This window comes from Enoplosus armatus, chromosome 23, assembly GCF_043641665.1.
Source record: "Enoplosus armatus isolate fEnoArm2 chromosome 23, fEnoArm2.hap1, whole genome shotgun sequence".
NCBI lineage: Eukaryota > Metazoa > Chordata > Actinopteri > Centrarchiformes > Enoplosidae > Enoplosus > Enoplosus armatus.
This window is the reverse complement of record NC_092202.1, coordinates 7,308,456-7,325,746: the sequence shown is the minus strand read 5'-3', so window position 1 is coordinate 7,325,746 and position 17,291 is coordinate 7,308,456. Positions and strand designations below refer to the sequence as shown.

General features: G+C 42.5%; 2 protein-coding genes across 5 annotated transcripts; one reads left to right on the top strand and one right to left on the bottom strand.

Moving 5' to 3' along the window:
- Positions 1–59: 59 nt before the first annotated feature.
- On the bottom strand, positions 60–6,512 carry trip6 (thyroid hormone receptor interactor 6). The gene is made up of 11 exons (XM_070929843.1): positions 6,454–6,512; positions 5,923–5,969; positions 3,546–3,771; positions 3,266–3,369; positions 3,024–3,137; positions 2,331–2,924; positions 1,819–1,912; positions 1,555–1,724; positions 1,247–1,425; positions 1,013–1,133; positions 60–561 (listed from the first exon to the last, which is right to left on the bottom strand). Exons 3-11 carry the CDS (start codon positions 3,760–3,762, stop codon positions 430–432), a joined length of 1,725 nt encoding a protein of 574 aa, XP_070785944.1. The 5' UTR covers positions 3,763–3,771; positions 5,923–5,969; positions 6,454–6,512; the 3' UTR covers positions 60–429.
- Positions 6,513–10,099: 3,587 nt separating this feature from the next.
- On the top strand, positions 10,100–15,166 carry bcl6b (BCL6B transcription repressor). Of its 4 annotated transcripts, none has more exons than XM_070929665.1 (12): positions 10,100–10,214; positions 10,597–10,674; positions 10,777–10,997; positions 11,393–11,641; positions 11,826–11,957; positions 12,167–12,359; positions 12,541–12,740; positions 12,829–12,935; positions 13,029–13,163; positions 13,255–13,385; positions 13,868–14,005; positions 14,127–15,166. In XM_070929665.1, exons 3-12 carry the CDS (start codon positions 10,783–10,785, stop codon positions 14,265–14,267), a joined length of 1,641 nt encoding a protein of 546 aa, XP_070785766.1. In that variant the 5' UTR covers positions 10,100–10,214; positions 10,597–10,674; positions 10,777–10,782; the 3' UTR covers positions 14,268–15,166. The 4 variants fall into 4 exon arrangements, with proteins under 4 accessions (XP_070785766.1, XP_070785768.1, XP_070785767.1 ...); XM_070929667.1 differs by having other exon boundaries at positions 11,823–11,957; positions 13,077–13,163; XM_070929666.1 differs by having other exon boundaries at positions 11,823–11,957; positions 13,074–13,163.
- The last annotated feature ends 2,125 nt before the right edge of the window (positions 15,167–17,291 follow it).

Genomic DNA, 17,291 nt, shown 5'->3' with positions numbered 1-17,291 from the left:
GTCTTTGACAGTGATAATAATGTGCAAGCCAAAAGTTGAGCAGTACCGATAAATGGTAAGTGGAGCCCAAGCCGCCTGCAGGTCAGGCCACTGTCACGCTAATACTGAACTAAACATGAAAAATGGGGCAGCTGTGTACCAAAAAAAGAAAGAAAATGTAGAGGGACTTTTGAATGAAATGAAACCAGTGAGGTGGTCAGAACTCCATCTCTCATTTTAAATCACTGACACAGAAAATGTTCCTCTGCAAATGAAATTGCAGCTGGATACCAACAGAGGGAACTGTAGCAAAGTTTATGTCAACTCAGTCAGAACAACCAAGAAAAGAAAAAGCAGCTCACGAGTCTGAACAAATGTCCTGTCAATAATGTGTAATAGTCCGTGGTTTTTTGAGAGTGCTGGAGAGGTGGAGAGGACGCAAGAGGTTCGTTAGCAGTCAGTGGAGATTTTGGCTGAGAGGTCCTGGATGCGGCGAGCGCTGCAGCTCTTACACAAGATGTGGCCGTCAAGCGGGTAGCAGCCTCGACCCTCGCCTTCAGAGGACAGCAGGAGACCACATTCCTGATGAATACAAAACACTTCAGTTCAATTTAACACTCTCACATGGACCCATCCTAAAAATATATTTGAAAATGTAACAAATCCAGCACTTTAGTTTTTGTACAGAGAATATGGTAATATAAAGTCACAATCCTACGTTTTTGCATACATATTGCATGAATTAGTCTTAACTTTTCTATTTACCTAAATATAGTTTAGTATATTTTAGTTTAAAAGACCTACAGAGACCCTATAATTTAATAATTGCATAAAATTGGCTCATTAAACTGTGCAACTGTAACTGACTAATCTCCTTCTACTTATGTTAAAACTACAACTTTTAGAAGAAAAAAAATGCACATTGATGTTTCACATTGAATTGTTTTTCAGTCATTTATCCGTAACCACAACTGAATGTGTGCATACTCAAATAAAACTTCAAATAAGAAGTGTTATATAATGCTGTCCTCACCTCACAGATGTAACAGTTAACATGGAAGCTGCGGTCCAGAGCTACTATCCTAACGGTCTCCTCCTGGCCCTGCTCAGGCATGATGGGCTCACCACAAACTGAGCAGCGAGGTGCATACTTCCTGTCAGGGGGAACAAGCATAACAATTTACAGTTAGTGGACATGCCTGTCACAAGAAAACCAGGAATAACATCATGTAACATTGTTAAGAATGCTGTTTGAGCATCTTTATACCTATGAAAGTCATCTATGCAGTGTATCTGAGAGGTTGCATCCACAGTGAAGGGCACCCCGTCCAAGCAGCAGTTACAAACCACACATGTGAAACAGCGAGGATGGTAGGCCCTTCCCATGGCCCGCAGGATCCGGTCCAGGATGGGCTTGGAGCACTTTGAACAGCGCTCTAATGTACTCTGAGAAGAAAAGTACAAGCAGGTATGTGGATCAGAGTAGAAAGTACAAAACACTTTCCATCAGGCCAAAACTTGAGCACACAAACTGTAAATGGAATAAAAAAATCAGACCTTTTTTTCTTTACTTACGATGTAACAACTCTCACAGTAACTCTTCTTGTCGAGGGCGTAGAAGGGTTGCCCCCGGAGACGGGCATGGCAGGTGATGCATGTGAAACACTCCACGTGGAACACCTGCTCCATGGCGATGCAGCCACTGCCATCACCGACCACGTTGTCTCCACACCGGGCACAGCGACCTGAAAGGTTGACGCCAAAGTCAAGTGTTGGTTTATTTTAAATGCCAAGTCTGGCAGCATCATAAGTCATTAGTGTAATGAGCAGCAACTGTACCAAAATAGTCCTCTGAAGGGGGGTGGTTCATATCATATACCAACTTCTTGGTGAGCCGATCCAGCTCTTCCTCAGGCCTGGCTGTTACTAACCCCTGATGGAAGAGAAGAGGATTCATGATTCGCACTGTAACTGGAAAACCAAAAGACCAGAAATCATCCCTTTCATAACCAACTCATTTAACTGCACAGTTTAATATTTATGATATTCAGGGGCAGATCAAAGTTGACAACCAATGTTTGGTCAGATTCATAATGTTGTTTACTTACTCTTTTATCAGATTTTCTGACTGTTTTATTCATATTTTTGTATGGCTGCTTGTGTTCATACATAAAGTATAATATTTAAATAAAAAACAGGTTTTGTAGAAAAGCATGTTTATTTATAGGTATCAAAAAAGTAAAACACAGGTACTGGCCCTAGTATCCAAACTGTCACATGATACCCAGCCCTTATGTTAGTATATTTGTGTGTATGCTTTATATTAAGATTATTAAGATACGTGTCCCTACCTTGCTGGACTGATAAGCAGGACTCTGTGCAGCCCCTGGCCCTGTTTGATTATTTTCCATCCCTCTCTTGGACATTAGAACCTGGTTAACTCTTCCTCCAGATCCTGATCCGCTCCCTTTGTACCCCACCTCTGAGTGCATCTCCTGAGCTTGTGAGCTGGGATGTGGAGGGTACCAGCCCGGCGGACTTGTCTGAGTCTGGGGAGGGGGGCGTGACATGTGCTGGCGAGGAGGGGGTGGGGTGTAGGCCTGTTCAGCCTGTCTCCCTGTCTGAGAGTAGGTGACAGGCTGTGCCGTCTTGACCTGGACACTGAACCTGGGCCCAGTAGGAGTTGAGGCAGTGGTGTAGGAGGCCGGGACGGGCTGGGGGTAGGGCTTAGGTGTTGAAGAGGAGGAGTAGTAGTCCTGCTGGTGGGAGGTGGAGTACTGGGGTGACTGGTGCTCGCTGGGGTAGGGGGGCGCTGGGTGGTATTGGCTCTGAGGATGAGGGGGGTAGCCCATAGATGGCCGACCCTGAGGAAGGGCTGCGCTCTGGTGTGCAGGCTTGTAGTGATCCCCTGAGAGGTATTTGTTGTAAGGCACATTGTCGTACAGCTGTGGGGAGTCCAACAATTAATCAAATGAACTACTGATGGAAGAAATGTTAAGATTTCTAAAAAATGTATTCCATTTAGTTTCAGTGTATCGTCCTACTTGTGTACTGGAGTCCTGTGGGTGGCTGTCCAGATCAGCGAGCATACTGGTGAGGGAGTCAATATCAGCATCAATTTTGGAGTGATAGCTCGCTGGCTTTTCAGGACCACGGTGCTAACAACAGAACAGCATAAGAAACACATTAGTAGATACATGACGGTGTATTTATTCCTAGGTTTGGAAGGTGACAGGTCCAGATGTAGACACATAAAACGACTCAGAGCTACAGAAAATGCACCCACCATCAGCTCGTAGCTGTCCATGTGAGGGCTCCAGTTGCGGTCCTCCTTGGGACCGTGGGGAGGGGAGTAATAGTGATCGCTAGACGAATGATGAATGGGCCCACCTTTAGGTTAGAAAACAGATATAAAAACAATATTTTCCAAGACAATCTTGAATCTTTCTCTTTGACATAGACTAGCCAAACAGCAAATGTGCTCAACTGATGTGAAGGCCTGTTGTTGTGTAGATATCAAAAAGGTACATTTTCACAGTATGGTATGTGACTAATGGTCTTCTTACCTGTGGGTCCAGTGGCCATGTACCTGTTGGCCATCCCTCCTCCTCCTCCTCCTCCTCCGCCGTTCTGGTCATAGGGGCCATATTTGGGCCGGAAGTCGGACATCCCCTTCTTGTTTGGGGCTCTGTAGATTGCTGACCCGGCAGAGTGGGACATCTGTGGGGCAACTCGCTCTGGGCTATCCAGAGTCCTCGGTGGAAGCCAGGTGGGACCGGACATGGCAGGCTTCTGAGATCAAAGGGAGAAAGGACAATGTTTCATCATGTTGTTCATATAATAAAGTTTATATTGTATATTTATATTGTTCTCAAGTGCAATGGCATCCTGAATGCAAATCAGTGCCACAAAATATTGACTTTGCTCTGCCTGAAATCAGTTCAGTGAGTACGCATGATTGTGTGACAGATTTTATCCATAATTTGCATGGGCACAGCTGTGGCTGTTGTGTGTATTTATGTCATAGGTAACCAATGGAAACTATGGGATGCTTCAGACTGTGTTTCCTATGGCAACGGGGACACGCAGATTGAACAATAGGCTTCTAGTTGAGGAGCAGGAAGAGAGCAGCCATTCTGAAAGGCTCGGGGATTTCCAGCAGGGTCACACATTGCCCTGAAACGTGTGTGTGTGTGTGTGTGTTTGTGTAGCTCGAGACAAACACTCATGCAAACGTTCACAAACGATGTCGTACATAGACACACAAACAGGTGCAAATCTGTAGTTACCCCTCGCCTGTTGCCCCGCCACAATGGTTATTGTCTTGAGGTGTTTACACACTGGTATCATTGATTTCCAAATGAAGCGGAGACAAAAACAGGGCAGGAAATGTTGTGTAATGATATGTGTCTGTATACACGTGAACACCTGCCTCATAACAATATATTATGTATTCTCTGCAGGATAAATAACAACACTGCAGCACACAGCTGAGCCGACAAAGTGCTGACTTGCACCTGAGAGCCTTCATTAAGATACCAACCCTTGAGAAAAATCTAATTAAAAAGCATTGGATATATATCACAGAAGTGTATAGAAAGTGTCACCTGAGAGCCATCATTAAGATACCAACCCTTAAGAAAAATCTAATTAAAAAGCATTGGATATATATCACAGAAATGTATAGAAAGTGTCACAAATGATCCAACAAGGAAAAAAAGATCCCTAAAGAAAGAAAGCAAAGAGGCTAGGATTTACTAGTTCATGCTGATTAGTCAATGACAGAATTAATCATTTTTGATAATGCATTCATCATTTTAATGAGTTTATTGGGGGGAAAACAAGCAAATAAATGTTGCTCCGTACAAGTCTACAAATACAAATAACTACACTAGCTTACGCATGTAGTGTTATAACCTTTTTGGAAAGCCACTGTGTGATCACATGCCTAAATGGATTGCAAGCAAGAGGACAAGCCATAGCAGTCAGTATTGTCAGAGGGGAGAAATGAATAGCCCACTCAGATTGATTGTATGTGGGTCGTGTGGCCGTCATAAGTCCTTGTTGGTAAGAGGATTATAATGATGGATGAGAGGATGATGAGGACATACAGAAATACAATGCTTGAACACGGCATTTAAGCCCTTTGGTTTGTTTTTTGACTTTTCTTCTTATAGTTCTAATCATGGGGTCGTCATAGTCACCATGGACTTGACTGACATTCCCCAGTGACCACGTGGAGGAAAGAGTGACCACCACCTCCACTATCGACCTGATGTTAAGCCCGTCTGAATCCGGATGAGCACACACTCAACTCCGCGGATGGCTGGGCCAGGAAATTAATCTCAACGGTTTTATCACTCTGTGTTTTACAGCCAATAGTGAGGTTTTTATGTGATTCAGAAACACACAGCTCTTCCATTTGTCCATTAAATAGCTCGACCGGACCTCTTGCTGAATGCAAGGGAGGCGTAGCAGCTCTGAAATGTCAAAGTTGATGACAGTCACAAGGGTCAAGTAAGCGGTAATAAACACAGCTGACATCCGGTGTTTTAAAATTCAGAATAAAATGTCTCTTACTTGAGCGTTTCAGCAACATAGACAACTGATGATTAAAAATAAATGAAATGCAGCAGATATAACTAAAAGCAAATGTATACTTAATTCGCATTACCCCATTTACTCAGTTTTACACACTGCTCTTGTTATTCTGTAACAATAAGAGTGTTTTCGCGCTTTTATTTTGAAGGCAAGGGGCTCTGGTTAGCTTAACACGTTTGACACAATGCATCTTAATGTAGCGATATGTGTTAGTTAAATTTAACAAAATAACAGGAAGACAACATGAGTTAATCAATATGGGTGAGGTAATACAATAACAACTATACCCGTAAACAGTACATTATTTGTAACCAACATTAGCGACCTATTAGCATTTCCTACCTTTTACAGTACCTTTACAGTGACTCTCCTCTTCCCTTCAGTCTCATCTACAAATCAAGAACAATGTAAAATTGGTGAAACAAAACAGAGACGGCACAATGAAGACACATTAGCGATATTTTCTAGTTTTTAACGGTGACGTTAGTTTCGCACGGCAACATTAACGTCTCTCACGAATGAATAGAGAGACTAACTGCCCAGTTCTTCGTCCAAATCTGTCCTTTGTGCGTCACATATGTAAAACATACCACTTCAGTAATATAACAACCCACAATGAAGGATAATTAGCATCAATTAACTTTAATAACAGGCTTGTTTACTTGTTTGCTAGCCTGTTTTGAACTCGAGCAAAGCTCGTGCCTTGCCTCCAGGCTAACTTCAACACAACCGAAGAGGAAACAGCGAAATAAACGACACCTACCGCCTGAAATGGGCCTCACAAACACAATCTACGCCTCCATTTTAACGTTCAAAGGTGAGTGAAAGTTATCCCGAAACAACTTTCTTTTAGCTTTAGCGTCGTTAACCTACTTTGTGACGGATCCTGAGGCCTTTAGCAGCAGCAGCAGCTCCTCACTGCATTCCCGATGTGTGACGTAGCGCCCTTGTGTGTGGTTGTGTGTGTGGTTGTGTGTGTGTGTGTGTGGACAGAGAGAGAGGTGGGGGGTCTGTCACATACATTTTTGAAAATAAAAAACAAAACTAGACCATAATACAAATAATAGCATATGCAGTTTTATAGGGAAGTCGCATAACCATAAATTAAATGCTAATGTGTAACCAAGAAACCCTGATTTTTTAAGGTTTTTGCGCTGAATTTCATATGTTTAGGAAATCTCAAACTTTAAAGTAAAAAATATTAAATATTAAAATAACATAATAACTGCTGAAATAGATAAAACAAAAAAAGCATCAAGACTTATTTATGCTTAAATAAGTGTATATAGCAGAGAAAATAATGAACATAGGCCTACCAGTTACAATAAAGTGAGTGATGAATGAAAATAACACAAAATGTCTAAACTAAATATGTCAAGTAAATATACAATGAATATGTTTTTAACATTTAAAAAATATTTAACATGATTTTACAGGGTCTGTTAAGATTGTTGGCATTTGTTTTTAATTTCATGTTCTCTCTAAATTTTCACATAAAAAGAAAAATGTTTGATCATTAAGACGTAATATGTAAACTGTGAAAACTGGCTACCAAATTTAGCCATTAAAGCACTTTATTCTCAACTGTATCCATTTTACACAAATGACGCTCACCTCAGAAAGCTGAAGATAGTTGAGCTGTTTGATTTCTGTTTATTGTATTAACATTTAAGGTAATTTGGGGGTTTGGTTGTAAATGTAACAGCTTCCCATTGAGCGCCCATAGTTTGGTTTTAATGTGTATGTTTTTACTATATACCCAGTTGTTTACCACCCTGCAAGCAGCAGTGAATATGGAGGTCAAGTGCTTGATTTATTAATTTGTGGTTCATGAGATTTGGGTCAACTGTTCCTCTCCCGTTACACCCCACCCTCTTTCTTCTTCTTCTTCCTCTCACAGCACCATGTTGGAGGCCCACTGCTTTCCCCAATGCTCTTCTTCAAAGGAAGGGTTTCATAACTTATTTATTTTTTATTTCCCGGTCTATCTCTGCCAATAAGTGGACAAACAACCAAGGCTGCTCCCTGGGATATCCCCGCTTCCTCCTCCTCCTGCTCCTCCTTCCAGTAGCTCTGTCCCGTTTGCCCTTATATGTCCAGAGTGCTCTGCAATCACAGGAAGAGGCAGTTTAAGCAGATCTGTTATTGTTGCTGGAGCCATCAACACTTTGGCACCAACCGGGGGATTTGAAGTCAAAGCATGGCCTCAGCCCATACATTATCAGATGGACAATATGGTTCTGTCCAGGCAACCAGGAAACCACAAAACAAGGGGAATCCCTGCCTTTGTTATGTTCTGTTTGATGAGGAGTGACAGCTAAATAGATGTTGAAAATTTAATTTGCTCTTGAAATTTCACAAAACTGTGTTTCTTCTTCATTTGAGGATTGCAGAAAGTTCGCCAGAGTTTTCAATTTGATGCTCAATAGTACCAGCTCTGCATTTTATTAAAATCGGGGTCGGTGGGTCGCTGATGGGCACTGACAGACAGGGTAACATGCAGGAAGTCGCTGTGACTGCTGCCAAGCTTTGCCAACGGGATGGACTCAATGGCTTCCGCCCATTGGTGAACCTGTTTAGTAATGTTCTCACTTTTCCTCAAACCGCCCCCCTCATCCGTTCTTCTCACAATGCCTGGAAGTAGCCGAGACCTACATCTCCCTCTCTGTTTTCTTAATCGTTGTTTTCCTTTATGGTTTTTTCCTTTTTTTAACCCCCGTTTTTTAAAAAGCGCACAATTGATCCGACCTCCATCCAAACAAATAGAAGCACACGAGCCGTACACCCCATGCAAACACTTTACTTCCGATTCACATTTTCAAAGGATTTATATCCAAACATGGTCAAGTTGTCTGATTTTTATTTCATGTCTGACACATTTGCTTTTCATAAAACTTACCTATAAAAGAGATTTTACTATTTTACAAGTTGCAGCTCAAAATTAATCGAGGCCTGCATGCAGGTATACCCGGGTCCCAGCACCCAACACCAAATATTGAAGTGTCTCCTGGTTTACTGTAGGTACTGTTCTCTGCAATACAATACACCTAACGCTTGAAAGTAAAAAATAGGAATTAATACATTTAGTTCTTTTTCCCATGAACTACACACTGTATGCACTGTTACACACTGTAGAAAGAAACACCTAAGTTTCAGCTCAAAATTAGACAAGGAGTTCCATATTTTTCTTTCACAATATAGCTGAATTGGGGGCAGCACTCAATCTTATTAGTGAAAATAAAAATAATCTAAATGTCCTCTTGCTTCATCCTGCAATCCCAGCTTTCTGTGCAAGAAGCTGTTATCTACCCAAAGCCAACCTTGAAGATGTCTCTACTCCGTCTTCAATGTCTCCTTCTGTGAAATACTTTGATGTGAAGGAAATACAGTTCATAGTTCACTTTTACGGCGCCTCAATTAACTGTCCTGTGCCTGCTTCTCTGTGAACCCGAGGCTGCCCTGAGGATGAGGTAACTTTCCGCTTGTTTTTTAAGTTATTCATGACCTCTGAGCCCTTGTCCCCTCACTCCACTACCACCCCCCTCCATCTCCATTTCTCCTCCCTTGTCTCCTGCTCGCTTTATTATTGACGGATGTCCTGCGCAGGCGTTTTCATCCATGTCTCTGAGCAGCTTTGCAGGATGCATTCAGAAGTGTGTGTGTGTGTGTGTGTGTGGGGGGGGGGGGGTTAGTTCCTGCACATCTGTCGGCTGCATTTCTCTCAGTCAGGGCGGGGTAAAGGTTGTTTTTCACCACCAGGAGAAGGTGTCTCCCATCTAGAACCATCGATTTGTTCTTGCTTCCTTCCTTTTGGTCCTCATAACACAACGCCTCTGCTCTCAGGCAGCCAGCCAGAAGCTTCCGGACGCTGTTGTGGAGCACTTATTAATGCCAATTTACCTAAACTGGTAAACTCAGCAATGACACAGTTTCACTCTGAATACCACTGCTTCCTATATTTAAATATTATCCTGAGAAATTAAGAAATGCTTGAGAAATCTTGAAGCAAAACATGAGTGAAACTCATATGACTGATAGAAAATAAACTCCCTTGATGAGATAGAATCTCAATATTGAGGGCACAGCTTGTTTATCCAACAATAAGTTGGTCTTCCAGCTTCCTCTCAGACAGTTTCCTCTGTCCTGGAGAGGGGTGAAGGGTAGGAAAGCGTTGGTGGGGGAAGCTTGATGCTCTCTGGCTAACCCCTGGATGGCCAGGCACGCACCGCCTCTCCCCAAGGGTCCCCATATATTTTTTTTTTCAGCGTAGCATAAAAACACACTACGCTTTCCTGCCATTACTTCGCTCAGAGCTATGGGGGTTTAGAAAAACTAATAGGCCACTAAAAATACTTGGAGCCGGGGTCCTGGGCCAGGGCTTTTCCTGCGTTGCTTCCAGTGTGCGCGTGGACCATTGAGGAAAGAGGAAATGAGCAGCTCTGGTTGTACGGGGGCTTCCTGCACGACATTATAAAGAGCTCCCTCCCTTTAGCCTCCCCTTACAGTGCTGTTCAGAGCCAGTGGAGGCTGTGTGGGTGAGGCCCTGCTCCACGTCTTCCACCGTAGACTGAACACTGAGCCGAGGGGTTTGACGTCAGCGCGGTGCACGTTAGTTCTCGTCCCTGCTGGTCGGGGTGAGTTTGGAAATGGATTTTCTCAGTATATTCACATTTTTAATGGGCTGTCTGATAACTGCTTGCTTGGATTGACTTGCTTGTTTTTAAGTGGAGATGTTAATGATTTAATTTCTTAAATGAAACCTGAATGAAGTTAACAGTTGAATTAAAATTTTGTTAGATGAGGATGTCCATACCTTTTGATTTAAATAGTTTTCAGAGACTGTAAAGTGAATAGATTTTTCACAACATTTAATGTCTTGATAAGATCCTGGTAATTACTTCTATTCTGCATTTTGCAACTCTCTTGATATCTGCAATAATGTGAATAGTAAAGCTTGAGTATTCATGATAAAGATCAAGTGTATTAAGTGGATATTTCTATGTTTTCCTCATGCAGGTACGAGTAGGGAGCTGGTCTCACCTAACAGATGTGTCTGGGACACTCCAGTCTATTTATTCTATCAATTACACACAGGTTGGTGATCATTGTGCAAACATTCAACATCTCAATTCATGCATTGTGGATTCAAATGATGTGTGCTGCTTGTTTGTTTCATTTGGAATGCCTTCTTTACAGATTCAGATGATGGAAGTACTAGAAGGATACCAGGCCGACAGGGTGCAGGAGGTGAGGGCTGCTGCCCCGGCTGAGGGATACGTGAAGGAGTTCACGCGCCACTCCAACGACGTGCTGCTGAACCTGAATGAACTCCGGCACCGCAACATCCTGACCGACACCACCCTGTTTGTGGGCAACGTACGCCTACGGGCGCACTGCGCTGTGCTCGTGGCCTGCAGGTTGGTGCGAGAGTCAATGCATCCGAATAAAATAGTCCCTCTGCAGTTCATGGAGCAGTCTTCAGGTTTTCTTTGATTGGTGCAGTTTTCAAAGGAGTGTTGAAAGTGACTAATTGGTTGTTTTTCCTTTTATGACACAACCCTCTGTATGTCCTTTCCTCTCTTCCTCTAGTTGAGTCATAGTTGTTTTTTGTCCTTCTAATTTTGTTTGCTCTTCATCTGTCATCAGTTTGTGCTGCTTTTCCCTTCACGTTTTCCTGCTTTCCACTTGGGACATCCATTATCTTCTTCTTCCCATCCCTTCTCCACCACGTCTTCATTGTCTCCTTTATTTAAAACACTGATCCAGATTAAAATGTCTTACCTTAAATATTTCTTCCCCTCTCTCCTCTCAGTGGGTTCTTCTACTCGCTGTACTCCCGCCGTGTCTTGCTGCAGGGGCGTGGTGGCAGCGGGGAGCAGCTCATGACCTTGTCTCTCCCCGACACCTTGGACCCATCCAGCATCTCCCTGCTGCTTGACTTCATGTACACCTCCCGCCTCCCGCTGACGCTGAGCATTGTCCCCGGGGTGCTCACTGCTGCAGCCTACCTGCAGATGGACCACGTGGCCGATACCTGCCGTGACTTCATGCAGCTGCACTGGTGAGGGACTAGAAAGAACATCTGTTGTCGGGCCAGGACAGATTATATCATGCATTGCTGGGCCATAAACTGAGACATGAATTCATGAAACACACAAAAGTGTGATCCAAATTGGATTGATTTTAATGTGCAATATTGCATGTTTTTCACTTGGGCGGTTGACAGGTTCTTTGTTTCTCAGCAGGGAGAACATGAGTGCAAGACACCCTCAACTAGAGCTGGACTCCAGGGTATCTGTAGCCTCTGTAGCCCCCAAAGGAGGGGATCTGCCGAATCCACGACCCCAGATATTACTCCAAACAGCAGTGGCAACAAGGTAGGAGAATTATGTATGCAACTGAAAACGATTTAATGAGCTGGAGGTGGCAGAAAGTGCTCTGTGGGTGTGACCCTTACATTTCCTACTTGCTTATCACTTTGGGTTTGTGTTTACAGATTGTACCAAGTGCTGCTGCTGTGGATTGTGTGCCTTTTTCTGTTTACAGGTTTAGCTCATTACAGCACTTCCTTTTGTTTCTTCTGCAGAGTCCCTGAGGAGGTCGGACGCTCTCTCAAGCCAGGGGCTTTCCTGACCTGCCAGCCCGGGTCAAAGGAGCCCAAAGGAGAGCCTGAGTCGCCCCTCATGGGCACCCCAACTCCATCTCCAGACAGCCCCGCCCGCTCCAGCTGCCAACCAAACTCTCCGGCAGAATCCAACACCTGCAACAAAAACCTTCTGGTGAGTTTAAAGCTGATAAAACAGATTAAAAATGTAAAAGTTGTTCATCTGGTACAAAAACAAGGAGCCCTAAGAGAATAATTGTCGCTAACTGGTAATAGTAGTAGTCTTTACTACCACTGGAAGGTTTTGTTTTATATTTAAATTGAAGTAATTAACTGGGTTTTGTTTGTTTCTCCAGAGTGATGTCAAAGCCACGCCGGACCCAAAGGCTTGCAATTGGAAAAAATACAAGTACATTGTCCTCAACCCTCTCTGCGCAGCCACTACGGTGAAGGAAGAGGAGATGGAGGAACCGCAAAGTCACACTGACAGGATGGGCTTGACACCCAGAGCACCAACAGAGGCGTGGTCTGGAGAAGTGCCTGGTCAGATTGATAGGTAAACTGGAATAATGAGAAGAGAGAGATGAGAGAGGACAAATAATAATGTTTTTGCAAACATGTAATCATGAACCTTTCCTTATCAGACAGGGGCAGGCCTCCTGCTACGAGGGTTCTGGCCGAGCCCCTCCCCTCGGGCCACCCCCCTCTGTGGATCACCCAACAGTGCCTCCAACTCACAAGGAGGGAACAGGTATAAACCAAACCTCTGCCATTTTTATTTTACCTTTATCTTCTTTTCCACACATACTCATTCAAATGGTATCAAATGTTCACGCTTCCTCAGTCTCACCCTGCACCATTTTCCCAAACCTGCACCCCACTGATCCAGAAGCTGCCCAACATGCAATCAAGCGTGAGAACTACTATGTGCCCTACTGTTATTCTGGCAACCTTCAAGGAACCAAGACTGTCTGCTCAGGTGAGGCTATAAGAAAATCTCTTTCCCATTGTCTTTCTTTCACTCTCTTTATTTAAAACCAATACACTGACACTGACCTTTGCCCTGACAGGTGACAAGCCGTACCGCTGTAACGTGTGCGGCGCCCAGTTCAACCGACCAGCCAACCTGAAGACTCACTCTCGCATTCACTCAGGAGAGAAGCCTTACCGCTGTGACACCTGTGGTGCTCGATTTGTTCAGGTGAGGGTTAACTCTGTGTGTGTGCATGAGCGCTTGAGGGGATTTTAAATGCTCATAAATGTTTCCTCTTGTTCTCATAAAAAACGTCCTGTAGGGCGTAATGAATGTCAGATAGAGTTATTTGAAGACATTTGAAGCACTTGATCCTGAATATATTCATTTTAGAAAAATGTTTGGCTTCAATAAACTCACGAGACATTTATGATTTCATGAAAAAGAAAAAAGAAAACAATTCTTTCTAAAAACTATAAGGAAACAAAAAACATCCTCATGCTAACTGTTGTTTTGTAAGAGCAGGTGACAGTTTTCTCCCATAGAGCATCTAACCTTCACAAAATATTCTGAACTCTACCAAGAAATCATGTAGTAGGATGTCAGTCGATTCTTAAAGGCTTCAAACACCATCCAGTTTATTAGTTAGTCCAGTTCTTTTAACTTTGTCTCTCTTCTCAACCTGTTTGTGTGGTGTCCCGTGGTGTTAGGTTGCCCATCTGAGGGCCCACGTTCTGATCCACACAGGGGAGAAGCCTTACCCTTGCCACACCTGTGGGACCCGCTTCCGCCACCTGCAGACCCTGAAGAGCCATCTGCGCATCCACACCGGAGAGAAGCCGTACACTGTAAGTCAGACACACACACAGAAGGCATGTGTCCTACAGCACAAACACAGCACAGAATATCCTCATCATCGCCCCGTCATGACACAGCTTGTTTAATCTGTTGACCTCTGTTGTGTTTCAGTGTGAGAAGTGTGACCTACACTTCCGCCACAAGAGTCAGCTGCGTCTTCACCTGCGCCAGAAACACGGGGCCGTCACCAACACCAAGATCCGCTACAAGGTCCTGACCGAGCCCTACCAGCCTATTCTGCAGGCTTGCTGAAGAGGGCTGACCATTGACTCATTGATCACGACCGGCACGTTGGAATAACATCTGAATATCTAAAACTGTCAGAAATGTGAAATTGAATGAATTAACTTCAGCAATTTTCAATTATTAGCTCCTGGTGTTTGAATATGAGGTGGTAATTTATAACTTTTAAAAGACTGGTTAGATGACCAGCGTGGACATCACGTAAAAAGTTAAAATGGATTCTATTTGGTGAAAGAGATGGACATTTAGAAATAACCTTTAGAATCAACGTGTTGTTGGATGAGGTCTGGAGCTTTGAGCCAACATAACACACTTAAGAATAATTATAAGGTTCATTAGAAATCCTGGGTGGCTTTTCTGAGATGGAAATGAGTGTTTTTTGAAGGATTGTGAAGGGATAGACAGAAAGGAACGAGATATGAAAAGAAAGGTAAAATATTTTGGGATGTGTGTACACTGAATTTTGAAGAAGTATGAGTATGTGAACAAAAGATAAAGGACGTTTTATGAAGGAGAAGTAGTGAATTTTGGGGGTTTTTTGGAGTAAATTAGATTTGTGTTAAACCTGGAGAAGCACTTAATCAGTGTTAAGTTACTGAAATCTTCTTAAATGTGTATTTAACTCAGATTTATCTTAACCTTGAGGCCTGGGGCCTGTGTGGTCTTTAAAAAATAAAGCATGCAGTGATATCTGCTTTTATAGTCCGAGCAGGCAAAGGACTTAGTCGTCTTGAGTATAAAGTATAAAAATGAAATGATGTATTGTTTTCTGATGTGAGCAATTTAAACAAGAAGACTGTAAGCAATTGGATAATTAATAATAATATCACATTTGTATGTGTATGAGTTCATTTGCTGGACAAAGATGGTTTTGTAAATTAAATTAAATCATTTTTCTATCAATTGGAGTTTTGGTGTTCAGTGTCTCCTTTAATATCACACTCTGACATGTAATATTATGTATGATGTACAACCAAATGGTGAAACTTTATTTAAAACGTCTCTGGAGTAAAAAACAACTAATATTGTATCAAATATGATCAAAGTGCTGACCTGACTACACAGCTCTTACAGCACTGTGCTCTCTCTCTACCTTCAGCCTTTCTCCTCCCTGGACTTCCTTCCTCTCATTAACACACTTTTTCTGCCCATGAATCACGTCCTCTGTTAAGTCCAATCTGTCCCGCCATTTTTCAGATTTAGTTTAGTTTTTTTTCTTGGTGCTTTTGTGGAAACAATGAAGCCGAGGGCACCTGTTTCCTCTGGGCTCCTAACGCTGGGTACTCACACTACCAGCCGGCAACGCGCGTGTGAGCTCGCTGGTGCTTCCTGAAGGTGAGGGGTCTCGACTGTGGAGGGGCTGCAGACTCCTGCTGAACTCTCCCACCCTCTGTCACCCCCCGCTTCCTGCTCCCTGATGAGTTGTGGCTAGCTGGGCTTATTGTCCGTGCTCAGCAGACAAACGTTGGAAGTTTGACGGGACTTTCCAACCTTCATCCCCCTCCTTCACTGAAAAAAATAAACCTATGACATGTAGTTTTCCCCTTCATCCATTGATGAAGGAGTCTCCCCACAAATCAGTTCACACAATTCACAAAGAGTTTGTCAGAAAAGAAGACTTCTGTGAGGAACACATTTCAGGAAGTGAGTATGACATGGGACATGTGTGTCACTCATTTCAGGAAGTGAGTATTACAGGAAAACCTTTAGTGATTTTATTGAAACAACAAGAAGAACCAAACTCACACCCCTGATGCATGCAGGCAATGTGTTTAAACTGTGTGTGGAGAATAAACTTCCTCTTCCAGGCAGTGCACAGACATATAGATATACTGTTTGTGTAAGCATCACCATGAGCCAGATTTGGTCAAGTGAGGAGAACCAATCTAAAATTTTCAACTTAAATCTCCACTCGAAATGTGAAAGAGAAAGTCAAGCACATGAATCAGGGCCCTGGGGAAAATTTTGCTATTAGAGGTTCCTCTCACTCTCTTTCCATTTCAGTTGCCTTTTGGTCCATCAGTAGGTTTGTGGTAATTTGATTAAATTCACTGAGGAATATGCACCACGTACTATCAACTTTTGCTTTTGAACAATAAGATTGTGACACAGGGCCTCTCCTTCAAGATTAGTCAAATACATGCACTCTAAGTCCCTTTTCATCTGATTTTGTATTATGCTTTAGAGGCACATCAATATAAAATAATTGCCACACTGTGAACATTTGCCTTGCTCTGTAAACAACAGCTCTGCCATAAATTACCTTTACGAAGTTTGTAATGTTTCATTTTTGTTGACATTGTCGGATATGTTTAATTTCAATACTTAGTTATACTTAGTTCTTAGTTCATAGTTCTTAGTTAAAGGTGGAGTTGTACTGGACTACATTATACTGAGAGGTGTTTCTTGCCATTTACATACAAGAGGTGGGGGCAGAATATTAGTAGCACCTCTGAATATAATATAGTGAATCACCACCACGCCTGAGCTTAGTGCTAAAACATATAATCTAATTAACACCTCTATGACAGCATCAACAATAACATAACATTATAGGCATCACAAAAGCACTATAAAAGCAACTTTATGGCAGAACATTAGATTACATTAGATAGTACAGGTGTACTTACTATAGTATTTCATACACAATTTAACTTTCATCAACACTTCTATACACAAAAAAGAAAAAAGAAAGCAAGAAATGGTGGTGAACAACCAAGACAAGTGGAGGATGAAGTACTCAGATCCTTTTGTTAACATAACAATACCACACTGTAAAATGACTCCATAACAAAGGAGAGTCCTGCATTCACATTCTAACTCAAGCTAAATTACTCAAGTATTGTAAGCTAAATGTGCTAAAAAAGCAAACAACCTGCAATTAGTTTCTATGCAGGTGACATTTTTAGACCTTGTGGTTGCCTCCCTCTGGTGTTGAAACTGGTTGAAATATATTACAATATAAATATATATATATTACTGTATTTAAAAATATATTATTTATACTAGTTTAGTTAAATATTTAAAAAACAG

Bases quoted from the DNA above. Each gene is read 5' to 3' on its own strand.
- trip6 (XM_070929843.1), bottom strand. From the start codon at position 3,762: ATGTCCGGTCCCACCTGGCTTCCACCGAGGACTCTGGATAGCCCAGAG. The intron at 2,925-3,023 runs GTAGGACGATAC...GACTCCCCACAG, and splicing joins CACAGGACTCCAGTACACAA to CTGTACGACAATGTGCCTTA. The intron at 1,134-1,246 runs GTATAAAGATGC...TCCCCCTGACAG, and splicing joins TGCATAGATGACTTTCATAG to GAAGTATGCACCTCGCTGCT.
- bcl6b (XM_070929664.1), top strand. From the start codon at position 10,783: ATGATGGAAGTACTAGAAGGATACCAGGCCGACAGGGTGCAGGAGGTG. The intron at 11,958-12,166 runs GTAGGAGAATTA...TTTCTTCTGCAG, and splicing joins CAAACAGCAGTGGCAACAAG to AGTCCCTGAGGAGGTCGGAC. The intron at 14,006-14,126 runs GTAAGTCAGACA...GTTGTGTTTCAG, and splicing joins CCGGAGAGAAGCCGTACACT to TGTGAGAAGTGTGACCTACA.